The following is a 14,346-nucleotide window of genomic DNA, read 5'->3' on the forward strand; positions in this document are numbered from 1 at the left end:
AAAAAATTAAGTAAAGAATTCAAGCAGATTGATACAAGGTAAACCTGAGCAGATAATTACATATTTTCCTCATTTTAAAGCAGTAAAATATATGTAGGGGAAAAAAAATTTCTCCAAATATAAATAATTGAAAAATTCCAGGGCAGCTAGCTGATACAGTAGATAGAGCACTGGCCCTGGAGTCAGGAGGACCTGAGTTCAAATGTGACCTCAAACACTTCTTAACAGCCTAGCTGTGTGATCTTGGACAAATCACTTAATTCCACCGCCTTAAATAAAAAAAAAGTTCCATGAAACAAAAGCTGAATTAATCACCTCAATATCTTCCATTGTCACTTCTCCAGAAGGAGGTTTAAATGAAGCAAGCATTTCTAATAAATCAAACAGAGTGGTAAGATGAGGCTCTTGTAAAAGCAAAAGCATTGGAATGTTGTCCTTCTGGGGAGGTGGGAGGCAAGAAGCTGGTAACTGAACACCTTCCCCTTTCCGTTCCCGTCTTGGTGCTCCCAGTGATACAAAAACCATCTAGAAATCGAAGGAGTAAAAAGAAACCATGACTGTTATTTTCATTTTGTGATCTCTGTGTGTGTGTGTGTTAAAGTTCATATTCTAAAAGTTTATAAATGTACAGAAATTTTTTTACAGTTTTTAAAAAAGTTGAAAACAGGTATATGAAATAAGCTGCATTTGTTATGGGGGGGGGGGGGGAAGTACTACACTCAGACCGTAATACAAAAAAATCTAATGGGCAACATTGTTTTAACATATAAACAGCATATTAATTAAATATGCTTGTATGGTTGTATCATTTATTAAAAATCTTAATCTTATTTTAATAAAAGTACCTCTCTGGTGCCATTTTGTAGATAACTCTAACTTGTACTGCTAAGAATAGCCATCTTCTAAAGTTAGAGTTGTTTCTAACATATAAGAGGACATCAGGCAATCCAACATCTTTACAGGAGTCAAATATTACATATGTATGATAATGAATTCAATTAAATTAACTAGAGACTATACCCCACAAATAATGAAAATAAAAATAGATTATCATGGAAAATTTAAAAATATCTTTTAGAATGAGTACCTGCATATCCTTAAATCCCAGTTCATGAAGTGTTTTTTCATCATAATCCGTTGTTAGTTCATGCCCAGATGAAATCATTCTAACAGGTCCCATGAGACCGCCTTGAAAAATGCAAAGAATGCAGAGAACATTTTAAAGGAAATGTATTTGGATAAATTTCTAAATCATCTATTTCAAAGAGTAGTGAGAGCAAAAACATCTAAGTGACTAACAGTTAAATTTTATAAATTCTATCCCTAAAATATGAAAGTAAAAGATGATAGGCTACAGATGCTGTCCGGGGTAAATGTTCTGATATATGAAGATTAGGAAATTACAAAACAGCTTTCATGAATTACCAGTATAAATAAATATCCTGAAAATTACTTTCATTAAAGGACAGGAATGCACAACAGAGTTACATGGTAGGATAAGGAAGGTTTCCAGTTGGTAAATGATTTACTTCCCACTGAAACTTCTTTCCTCTAATATCAATCTAAAAAAATGGGATATACTAACCAAAAAGGAAAACAGGTTTTACAGTAATGATAAGAAAGGGATGATAAACAAAGGAATAAACTATAGAAATCATAGCAACAAATAAAACAGCATCATAACCGCCCCCCCAAATGGTCTTGTAAACTAGGCAGTTGTGAAAAGTAAGAGAACTAATGCTGTCAACTCTGAAGAGTTGATTTGAAACTCTTTTTAAAATTTCTTCATACTCAAGTCAAAGTAATTATTTTTTTTGGGGGGGGGGGGGTTGCAAGGCAGTGGGGTTAAGTGTCCAAAGTCACACAGCTAAGTAATTATTAAATGTTTGAAGCCTAATTTGAACTCAGGTCTTCCTGACTCCAGGACCATACTCTATCCACTCCGCCACCTAGCTGCCCCTCAAGTAAAAGTGATTAAAAAGAAAATCAAATATGGAATATAATGAAGACCAGAGTATCAATATTCTTGGCACTAAAACTTGACAGACCCCAAAAATAAATCCATGAAATTTTATCAATATCATCAAGACCCTCACATTTTATACAATCTGTTGATTATTGTAGGGCTTAAAAATAAAAATCTCTAATGAGAGGTCATCTAGTCTAGAATTCTTCATTTTACTGCACTGAAAGTACTATTTTGGCATCCTAAGCCAGTTTCAACTACAAGAAAAACCATAAAAATTTTCACTGCCCTGGTGAGGTCCAGGGTGAAAAAAGAAGAACTACTGAAAAATTTAAGAATCACAAAGTGGTCAGAATAACAAAATAGGATCAGGATTTTGAAGAAGAACACTAAGAAAAACTAGTACCCTCTGCTTATTTCCCATCACTACTTCACTTTGTTTTTAAAAGAATTTTAAAGCTTTGTTTCTTCAAAATTTCATCTATTGACCATGGACCTAAGAGCTTTGTCATCAGAATATTAGCAAGAAAATTAATTTTTGGTCAAAGAAAATAATAAAAATATCTAAGGTGTTGGAGGGATATTATAGAGAAGACACACATTGAAAAGAATAATCATAAAACTTCTGAAGTATGAACAATTATTTTGTGAATAATTATTATATTTTCATTTTATGCATAGATTTGTTTCAATTAATAGGTGGTATGTTATTGCATAAGGACTGCTATACAAGTTCAAATTTCCCTTTAACATTTGTAAGCTACATCCAAGGCAAGTTACAATCTCTGTTTCTTTATCTTTCAAATGAGAATAATAATACATGTTATTGGCATTGAAGCTCAGATCAGATAATATGTGTAACACTTTGTCATCATTAAAGTCCTACTAAGAGGGGCAGCTAGGTGGCGCAGTGGATAGAGCACTGGCCTTGGAATCAGGAGTACCTGGGTTCAAATTTGACCTCAGACACTTAATGATTACCTATCTGTGTGGCCTTGGGCAAGCCACTTAACCCTATTGCCTTGAAATATCTAAAAAAAGAAAAAAAAAAGTCCTACTAAGAAATATTAATAATTATATAATTTTCAGGGATAAAAGTATTTTGGCAGACAGTTAAACAAATTAGTAATAAATTGCCCCTAAAGAAAAAAGGAATAGTGGAAAAGAAGGACTCTAATTTTGAATTCTGGACTGACACTTAAATTTATACTGATTCTTACCCTAACTTTTAAGGTAGCAAAATGATGTAAGAAGCTAAATGATTCTAAGATAAAAGGGGAAATTATAAATCTATTTTCAGAAACCTAGACTAAGTGACTGCAATTCTTTAATAACAAGTTAGCATTCTTATATTACTTTAAGGTTTGCAATTTTTAAAATATGCTATCTCATTTGATCCTTACATCAATCTTATGAGGTAAATACAATTGTTATCTCAATTTTACAGATGAGAAATTGAGGCTAGGATTAAGTGACTGGCCCAGGGTGATACAGCTACAAAATGACTGAGGCAGTATTCAAATTCAGAAGAACTTCCTCACTCCAAATTCCACATTGGATCCACTTCTCCACCTAGCTGGCTCATTCCTATGTGAAATAAAAGCAAATGATTTCTTTTCCAAAAATCACTGATGAAGATTCAATTTCAGCACAGAGTACCACCAGGAGGTCCCAAGGATTTCTGCTTGGCTCTGTGCTATTTACAGTTTTTAAATTTATAAATGAAACAATAGCAACTTAAAGGTGCATAATAGTGTTGGTGTTCAAAAAGTACGTGACAAGCTAATATGTTAGGGTAAATCTACAAAAATGAAATCAAACCAAGAAAAGCTTAAAATATAAACTTTGATTCAGAAAATTAGTTTCATGAGTACAAGATGGGGAAGACTTAAAAGAAAGCATATGTGGTATTACTAATGAATTTCATGTTTAATCAGCAGTGTGATCCAGGCCAAAAAGTCAATGTTAATCTTGGGCTGTAGTTTATTGTTGTTGAATCATTTCAGTTGTGTCTGACTGTTTATGATTCCATTTGAGGTTTTCTGAGAAAACAAATTGCATTGGTTTCCCAATTACAGCTTATTTTTCAGAAGAGGAAACTGAGGCAGACAGGGTCACACTTCAGGTCAGGTCTAAACATAGCTGTTGTGGACTCTACGCCCAAACACTCTAACCATTGCACCAGCCTCAAGGCTCAAAATGTCTAGGAATAAGGTGACAATCCCTAGGCTGCTCTGTGTTGTTCAAATCACATTTCAAGAACTGTATTCAATTGGAGATGTTGCAGCTTAAGAAAGAGAAAGAGAAACAGAATGGTGGGATCCAGTTTTTTTCTGTGTTTGTTATTTATTTGTTTGCTTAAGGCAATATAGTTAAGTGACTCGCCCAAGGCCACACAGCTAGGCAATATTGAGTGTCTGAGGCCACATTTGAACTCATCCTGACTTCAGGGCCTGTGTTCTATCTACTCTGCCACCTAGTGTCCAAAATCAGGTGCTTTAACAAAATACAGATTCACTAAATGAACTGGGGGTATTTTAAACCTGCCGGGGGGGGGGGGGGGGGGGGGCACCTTAGGAAGGATAGCTGGATAGCTTGAAGTCTTCAAGTGTTTAAAAAGTTTCATATGAAAAGAACATTAATCTTGTTTCATTTGGGCCATAGTGAATAGAAGCTTGAAAAATTTCAAGGAGAGGAGGAGGCAAGTCTGGGCCTAAAGATAAGAAAATTTTTAATGTTTCTTGAAACCTGAAGGGCAATGAGTTGGCTTGAGAGTCGGGACTTTCTCACTCAATAGAGATCTTCAAGCAGAAGCTAAATGATCAAAATTCAGGTATAACATATAAAGTGCTAGTTATGCTATTTAGTGGGAATTTCTTTTGCATATTCTTTAGACTAACTGGTAGCTGAAATCTCTAACAACTCTTAAGTTCATGTGATTTTCATCACATGTAATATTTAGAAACATCTGTCACAGTTATATTTAGCAATATATTGATAAATATTTTCCAAAAAAGTTCTAATAAAAAAAGAGGAAAAAGAACTGCATTTCATTCTGGCTTGGAATTAATGATTTCAATTATATAAAAGATGCATTAGAAATTTTTCAAGGAAGTGAGGGAAAAACAATTACACAAATACACCACAAAAGTGTGGGTCTCATCCACTGCTTTACTATCTGATACCCTTAGTGAAGCAACATTTTTAGTTTTCTCTTATGATTATGTCAATCAATTTTAGTCCTAAATCAAATGGACTTTTTTGACAGTTGAAAAAGTACAGGGTCACATTCTCTTCTTTCATATCCATGAAGAGGGAATCTTTTCACATTCTACTAACAAATATCAATGGTGGAATTCAAACAAATTAATAACCGGTTCACTGAATTCAACATAAAATTAGATATTGGTTCTGCTGAACTGGTGGGAACTGACTAAATCCCACCATTGGCTGAGAACCCTGAAAGGTATCAGTGTAAACCAGCTGAATCACACCACTGACGAATGCTACGAGATACATTCCAAATAATTCCCTAAAATGTACCCCCATGCTCTTCATTAAATGACTGTTAATCATTTTTAAATTGTAGCACAGTCCCTTTTCAGTGAAAGGTTTTATATATCTAATATAAATGAATCCTACTGACTGCCTATATATCACATGAACTTGAAAAATTATAAAAAAACAAATCTGTAGCTTATGAAGCCAGTTCTTTTCGATGCATTAATAAACTGGATTTGTTTTCAGTTTGCCTATTCACTTTATTTGACCTGTATGCTTTCAAACTGGGGCAGTTGGAAATTCTGCCTAGGTCTCCTGTGAATCCTAGCTGAACAATATCCTCAGAAATGAAAAGTGAGGTGCGACTAGGTGGCGCAGTGGATAGAGCACAGGCCTGGAGTCAGGGTCCCTGAGTTCAAACCCAGCCTCAGACACTTAATAATTACCTAGCCATGTGGCCTTGGGCAAGCCACTTAACCCCATTTGCCTTGCAAAAACCTAAAAAAAAAAAGTGAATAGGATGTGAGCAGCATCAATTTTGAAGCAAGAAAAATGAGACTACCGTCATTAGAACTGCCACTTACCAGGAAATTCTCCCTTTCTGCTGCTTTGACCAAACTCCTGAAGTTGTGCTTGTTGACTAATCTGTTCTTTCTGTAAATTTTCATACCAATGAGTTACTTCTGCCCTAAGATCTGCAACCTGGTCACTAGGATACATTTCAATAGTCATCTGAAATAAAAAAATACAACCTATTTTAAAATATGAAATAATATTATGCATTTGGAAATAATACTAATTTAGGAATCAAATGTGTGATTACCTTGTCAGGAAGGCCAGCTGGCTGACATACAATTCTTAGTGGTAATGACTGTTTGTCACTAAGTGCTTTTAAATGACTACTAATACCAGTTCCTTCAATTTGCCATTGTCTCAGATGATAAGCAAACCTAAAAATAGATAAAATCATATAGAATATTACGTCTATTTTCTTGGGAAATGAAAATTCTTAAAATTTAAAAGAAATTTGAGGAAATTATTATTAAAAATTTTCCAGAGTTGTGAGAGTAAAATGAGACAAAATATGTAGTGTTTTGTGGATTTCAGTCTAAAGTATTATATAAATAGTGGCTGTGGTCACTAAATATATTACAATATAGTCTATGCCATTACAATATAGTCTATAATCAAAATCCAAATTAAATTCTGATTTTCAAACTCAAAGTTAATTGTAATGAATTAAAAAAATACATGTTCACCTAAGATCCTTATTTTTTCAGAAAAAAATCTCTTTAAAAAAATCGAATGAACATCATAATGGGAAAGAGGTAGTCTATATTAAAACTACCTTTAATTAGTATATAATTAGTATATAGTATAAAAAAAGCGAAATGTACACCTGCCATTTTATTTCCTCAGAAGAAAAATAAAGGTAACATAGAAAATAGTCTATAGAAGCAAAGGCCACGGAAAAGGTTTTATTTTTTAAATAAGTAAAAACTATTCATCTAATCATATTTTAAGTGGGTGTTCCCAATGGCTATGCCAGCAGTGCACAAACTCAAAGCTGAGCAAGAAAGGCTTAGGTAATTACAGTCCTAAGAGAATTAACTTCAGTAAATTTTGAGAAGTTCATCACCACAAAATTCATTATGAGTTGACAATATTTTTGGACTATAAAATCAACATGTTTCCCTTAAAGGGGGGTTTGCTCATGTGTATATTCGCATGTGTCTGTATGGCAAGGTGGAGGAATCTTCATCTGCCCTGGTATACAGAAACATCCTCGTGAAAAAAAATCATTGTTCTTTAAAATATTAACAGTACTCTACTGTAAAATACATATTCCCCTCCAGTAACAAATAGCCAAAATGAAATCTTTATACTACATATTTTATTTTTTTAAAACATTCTTTGGACCTATCATCTATATTTAGTTGGCTTTAGAAGTTGAGTTATGGGCAGTATAAAAATTGTTTCTGTTCATTTTAAATAGGACAGAATTTATGAGATGCTCTATAAAAATAAAAATAAAATAAAATTTGTAGTAAAACTCAAGGGGAATGAGTTGTCTTAAGGTATTTCATTAAGGATCTCTCCCTAAGCAGAGGAAGAACTGCTTTGTCAAATAGGTCAGAGCAAATGAATTTCTATATAAATTCAAAGTTGCATATCTATTATTAAAATATCTTTGCTGAGATGTCTGATTCATCTTCTGTGGTAGAAGATCCTTTTGAGAGAAATAAAGATTACCTATACTTTTTATTAACATAAAACACAAAGCATACTCCATGGTATACACTGAATAATTAAATGAACAAAACAGCTGTTAGGAAATTTTTAATTAGTAGTCACAGAAGTTCATTAGACTCTCCTATTGCTACCATAATTCAAGACCCTCTCCTCATTCTTTCAAGTTCACCTCCTTCAAATGCATCACCTAATCAAGATTCTAGTAGTGGCATTTACTTGCAAGACCTTCTCCCTCCTTTTTAAGAGATCAGTACTCTCCAACTCAACTTCTGTTCTTATACTAAGGGCCTCTGCAAATACCTGAATAATGGCCGATTCCGCAAACTTCTTAATTCCAAGCCCTATTTATAAAATCAATATCATATACAAAGAACAATGGTTACATTATTCTGTCTTCAAAAATAAACTGAAATGTCTTTTGTAGCATTCAAACTGTTTCCTTGCATTCTCCTCTGCACTCTCCACATTCCATATTTTTCTCATCCATTTACCCACCCTCCCCTACCACTGTTCTCTGTGAACAAGTCATGCTGGCCTCCCTACTAGTTCATCTCACAGCTTTAGTCATATTCACTGGCTCTCCCCTTCCATGTCTGGAATGGACTCCTTCCTAGCTTCCCTGACTTCTTTCAGGTCAAAGCTAAAAATCCTACTTTCTTAATACTTATTGATCTTAGTATCTTTCTTCTGATTATTATTTCCTATTTATCTTCAATGTAGTTCTTTATATGCTTTAGACCATGAGTTGTGCAGGTCTTCCTTTTCCTATTCTTGGAATCCCCAGCGCCTGGCACAGAGCAGGCCTGAAACAAAATGCTGACTGATAGTCAGTCCATCAGTTCATAATGCTTTCATTTCCTTCTTCCCTATTCTTTAGACCTGTCTATTTTTATAATCATCATCATCATCATCATCATCATCATCATCATCATCATCATCATCCCATCCAATCCCACTATCATTCCATTTTCCTGCAATATATCACTTTTACTTAAAACCTCAGTTTCCAATCTCTACATCAAATATTTTCTCAGGACTTGTGCTTCTTCATCTTTAAGCAGTTTCTAGCACTTTTCTCTCTTCTACCAACGGGCCTCTCTCAGTCATCTCTGCTAATTCCTCAATTATGTTACATCTTATAAAACCAGCCAAATGCAAACTCTCGTGGGCCTCATCTGAATATTTATTATATTGTAGCTTTCACTTGGTAACCAAATCAAATACCACAAGCAATAATTATTACTTCAAATCCAATGATTCCAAATCTACACATTCAGTTTAGTTTTTCTTCAGTTTCAGTCCATTATTTCTAACCACTTCCTATACAGCTCAAACTGCCTATCTTGTGGGCTTCTAAAAGCAATGTCAAACAACATTTCTCATTATCTTTACCCCATCGTTTCTTAAAAAAAAAAAAAACTTTTTATTTAAGGCAATGGAATTAAGTGACTTGCCCAAGGTCATACAGCTTGGCCATTATTAAGTGTCCGAGGTTGGATTTGAACTCAGATCCTCCTGACTCCAGGGTCCATGCTCTACCCACTGTACCACCTAGCTGTCCCACCCCCCTTCTCCTAAACATAATTTTTTTTTTAAGGTCACCAGTAAGCTTCTAGTCACAAGGTTTATCCTTAAGTACTTACTCTTTCATTCCACTTAACTTGTCAAATCTCATCATCTCAACCTTCTTGATCTTTTCAATTTACTCTCAGTCCACTCTGGAGTTCATCCATCACTACTACACTGTCTTCCTCTTCATGTCCATACCAGAAGTACCTCCTTTCCTCTAATCCATTCTAAATTCATTTGTATGGGGCAGCTAGGTGGCGCAGTGGATAAAGCACCAGCCCGGGAGTCAGGAGTACCTGGGTTCAAATACAGCCTCAGACACTTAATAATTACCTAGCTGTGTGGCCTTGGGCAAGCCACTTAAACCCATCTGCCTTGCAAAAAAATACACACATACACACAAATAAATTCATTTGTAAGCTACTTTTCCAACAGTGTACATATTTCATGTTACTCCAAATTACCACTAGAATCAACCTTGATCCTCTCTCTATCTGCAGAAGTCCTTCCTACACTCATCCAAGCAAACCCTTCTAAACCTGGTAAGAGATTATTTCCAATTCAGGAAAATATTTCAAAAGAAATGAACAACCATCTACCACATAGAACATTTTAGTTGCTTAGATCCCACTTGTGCATAAGCTGTCCCCTATGTCTCTGACTCAGAACATACTGTCTCCTTCTAAACATTACCCAATTTTTCTTACTCGAAAATCATGCTTTACATTTATCAAGCAGTAAGTAGATTACTGTAGACATTCACTATGGTTTCTTTTGAACCTATCCTAATTCCCTGTTCCATTACTTTATTTTTTTGTTTGTTTGTTTTTGCAAGGCAATGGGGTTAAGTGGTTTGTCCAAGACCACACAGCTAGGTAATTATTAAGTGTCTGAGGCCGAATTTGAACTCAGGTACTCCTGGCTCCAGGGCCGGTGCTCTATCCACTGCACCACCTAGTCACCCTATTACTCTATTTTTTAAGCAGTACCAGGCAATTTTGATGACCTATGGCTTTATTGTATAGTTTTAGATCTGGTAGAGCTAATTCACCTTCCTTTAAATTTTTTTGATTAGTTCCCTTGGTAAGGCAATGGGTTCAGTGACTTGCCCAAGGTAGCACAGTTAAGTATTAGGTGTGTGTGTATCTGAGGTCACATTTGAACTCAAGTCCTCTTGAATCCAGGGCTGGAGCTCTTATCCACTGTGCCACCTAGCTGCCCCTCCCTTGATAATTTTGCTCTAGATTAATTTGGTAGTTTGATTAGCATGGCTCTGAATAAGTAATTTAATTTGGGTAGAATTGTCATTTTCATTTTATTAGCTTAACCTAACGATAAGTAAAAGACATTTTCCAAATGTTTACATCTGACTTAATTGTGTGAGAAGTGCTTTGTGATTGTGTTCATAGAGTTTCTAGGTTTGTCTTGGGAGGTAGATTGCCAAGTATTTAATGCTGTCTGCAATTGCTTAAAATAGAATTTCTCTTTCTATCTCTTGGTCTTGGTCTTTGCTGTTCATATATAGAAATGATGATTTAGACTGCTACTTTGCTGAAGTTGTTAACTGTTTCAAGTAGTTTTAGATGATTTTTTTCAGGGCCTCTAAGGATACCATATCATTTGTCAAAGAGTGAAAGTTTGCTTCCTCATTGCCAATTCTGATTCCTTCAAATTATTTTTCTTCTCTTATTGCTAAAGCTAATATTTCTATTACTATATTCAAGAGTGATGGTGATAATGTCATTTTTGTTTCACCCTCGATGTTATTGGATATAGTTCTAGTTTATCCCCACTGCATAAAATACTTGTTGATAGTTTTGGATAGATACTGCTTATTATTTTAAGGAAAACTCCATTTATTCCTAGTGTTTTTAATAGGAATGGATACTGCATTTTTTCTAAGGCTTTTTCAGCATCTATTGAAATAATCATATGATTTCTGTTGATTTTATTACTGATATGTTCCATTAGGTTGTGAGTTCCTAATACTGAACCATCTCTAACTGCCTAGTACAAATCCTACCTGACCATGATATATTAATCTAGGAATAACTTACTGTGATCTCTTTGCTAAAATTTTATTTAAGTTTTTTTTAAGATTGTCTATCATTTTCTTTGTCTATTTTGATTCTTAATCCTGGTTTAGTATCAGCACCAAATTGGTGTTATAAAAGGAATCTGGTAGAACTCCTCCTCCTTCTTCGATTTTTAAAAATAGTTTATGCAGAATTTGAATTAAATGTTTGGTAGAATTCACTTGTAAATCCAGCTGGACCTAGAGATATTTTCTTAGGTTGTTTATTGATGGTTTCTTCAATTTCTTTTTCCCAAAATGGGGTTTATTTTATTTCCTCTTCTTTTAATATTGGCAGTTTGTATTTTTTGTAAATATTCAACCATTTCATTCAGGTATCAAATTTATTGGCATATAGTCTGTAGCTCTGAATAATCTTTTTAATTTTTTCCACGTTGGTGATTAGTTCAAAAAGTTATAAATTAGTTATAAATTATAAATAAGATTAACCAAAGGTTTATCTATTCTTTTGTATTTTTCATAAAACTAAGTCTTAGTTTTATTTATTAAATCATTTTCTTTCTTTCAGTTTTATTAATCTCTCGACTTTCAGAATTTCTAATCTAGTATTTAATTGGGGATCTTTATTTTCTTCTTGTTCTAGCTTTGTTAGCTTCATACCTAATTCATTGAACTGCTCTTCTCTATTTTACTCATATGAACATTTAGACACAAAATTTCCCCTAGAAACTGCTATGGCTGCATCCCATAAATTTTGGTGTGATGTATCAGTGTTATCATTTTCTCAGATGAAATGACTATTTTTATGATTATTGTGTTTGATCCACTTAAGTTATTTGGTTTCCAATTATTATTTATACTTATCTTTCCATGGTCCTTTAGTACATGTACTTTTTATTGCAACATGAACTGAAAAATATGCATTTATTATTTCTGCCTTTATGCATTTGAATGTTAAGGATTTTATGCCCAGGACCTGGTCAATTTTGATACAGATGCCATATACTGCAGAGGAAAAAATGTTTATTCTTTTCTATTCCACTCAGTTTTTTCCAGAAGTCTATCAAATGTAAGTTTTCTAAGATTTTATTCAACATTTTAACTGCTTTCTTATTTTGTGGTTTGATTTATCTAATTCTGAGAGAGGGAAGTTGAGGTCCCCCATTACTCAAGTTTTACTTTCTATGTCTACTTGTTATTCCCTCAGCTTCTCCTCTAAGAAATTGGATGATATACCACTAGGTGCATACATGTTTAATAATGATACAGCTTCATTGCCAATGGTCCCTTCCTTATCCCTTTTAATGAGATCGAGTTTTGCTTATACTTTTTTCTAAGATCAGGAAGGCTACCTCTGATTTTTTTTACTTCAGCTGAAGCATAGTAGATTAGATTAGATTTTGCTCCAGTCATGTTCAATATTCACTAGACTGTTCACCACTGAAGGGAGCAGGATGGGAAGGGTGATGGAAGGAAATTATATGTAGATGAATGATGAAAAACTTTCATAACACGTAACTGGAAAAAAATACCAATTAAAACACAATGCCCAAGTATCACCTACTATATCACTTTGTACTCCCTCAAAACTTACTTTTTTATTTATTTGTATGCATTTTAAATATATTTACTCATGAATATGCTCTGCTTCCTCAATAAACTTTAAGTTTTTTGAAAGTACAGATTTTGCATTTTGCCAATATGTCCACAGATTCTTTTTTTGTTTGGTTGGTTGGTTTTTTGGGGTTTTTTTTTTTTTAGGTTTTTGCAAGGCAAATGGGGCTAAGTGGCTTGCCCAAGGCCACACAGCTAGGTAATTATTAAGTGTCTGAGACCGGATTTGAACCCAGGTACTCCTGACTCCAAGGCTGGTGCTTTTTCCACTATGCCACCTAGCCACCCCATGTCCACAGATTCTAACAAAGTTTCACTGACAAAGTGAGTGCTTGATAAATGCTCAAGGAGAGCACTTAAACATTTTAAACTTATATAAGCCAGAGGTGTCAAACCTACAGGGCCCAGGGCAATCTGAATTAGATTGAAATGTGACTGGGAAATGTTTAGTAAATTAAAAATAAAAAATAAAAAATCAAATGGATGATGTAAGTTTGTGATTTTCTAAATCAATGTGTGGCCCACAGAGATTCATATTTATGACTTTCACACTACTGTTATAGGTCATGTTCTTCATATTTTATAAGATAAATGTATAACAAATGAAACAAAACTAAATAGAAATTGCAATCAACTGTTCCATCTTATTTAAGAAATATATACAAATATTTAGTTGTGTGACCTTGGGCAAGTCATTTAATTCCACTGCCTTGCAACAATCCAAAAGAAAAAAAAAAGAAAAAGAAAAATCACACACACACACACACACACACACACACAATATCATTCTCCAACATTAATTATATCAAAATCATCTGATGGAATAATTAAAATATTTAACGGTTTTCAAGTAATGAAGCTAGTTTCAGAGAATCTAGGATTTAACCAAGAGGACCAAAAAGATTATAGATTTAAAAGTGAATGGGACTTTAGAGGTTATCTAATTCAAGTAAGTTTTTGAACCCTTCCCAAAATACATATAACATTCTATTAAGCCCATCAATTAATAAAGATGTGACAAAACATATCATAAATATCTAGCTCATCACAGTGAACTATTTCACCATTAACAGATTAGAAGTAACCAATGAATACTTGAAAAAATATTTCTTTAGTCTGTTATAACATTATGAAGCAATGGAATATCAGAATAAGTTCCATTAAAGGAAATGTTAACAAATTAATATGGTGAAACTTGTCATTTAGTATACTGTTTGCACCAAGGTTAACTCAACAAATTCTTAAGCCAGAAATTTCCAAAATCTTCTCATTTACTAAATTAACATTGTTCAGCAATTGGCATATTTTTAAGAGAAAAATGTAGAATTACAAAAAATATTTGATATTTTTTAATAAATTAAAATTTAGGTTGTAATTGTTTGAAAGATATTGTTAAATGAATGTTATT

The 14,346-nt window shown here is 33.7% G+C and overlaps 1 protein-coding gene across 6 annotated transcripts in view; it reads right to left on the reverse strand.

Annotated features, from left to right (window-relative positions):
* USP34 (ubiquitin specific peptidase 34) overlaps window positions 1-14,346 on the reverse strand; it is a 398,976-nt gene that overhangs the window by 153,385 nt on the left and 231,245 nt on the right. For all 6 annotated transcript variants that reach the window (XR_012472449.1, XM_074206840.1, XM_074206826.1 and 3 more), the window contains 4 exons: window positions 6,291-6,417; window positions 6,052-6,199; window positions 1,088-1,188; window positions 316-525 (listed from right to left, as the gene is read on the reverse strand). Coding sequence is in view for 5 of the 6 variants with exons in the window: in XM_074206840.1 (XP_074062941.1) it covers window positions 316-525; window positions 1,088-1,188; window positions 6,052-6,199; window positions 6,291-6,417 (586 nt within the window). In the remaining variant the exon portion in view is untranslated. The remainder of the gene's footprint in view (window positions 1-315; window positions 526-1,087; window positions 1,189-6,051; window positions 6,200-6,290; window positions 6,418-14,346) is intronic.

Source organism: Macrotis lagotis, chromosome 1 (assembly GCF_037893015.1).
Source record: "Macrotis lagotis isolate mMagLag1 chromosome 1, bilby.v1.9.chrom.fasta, whole genome shotgun sequence".
Taxonomy (NCBI): domain Eukaryota; kingdom Metazoa; phylum Chordata; class Mammalia; order Peramelemorphia; family Peramelidae; genus Macrotis; species Macrotis lagotis.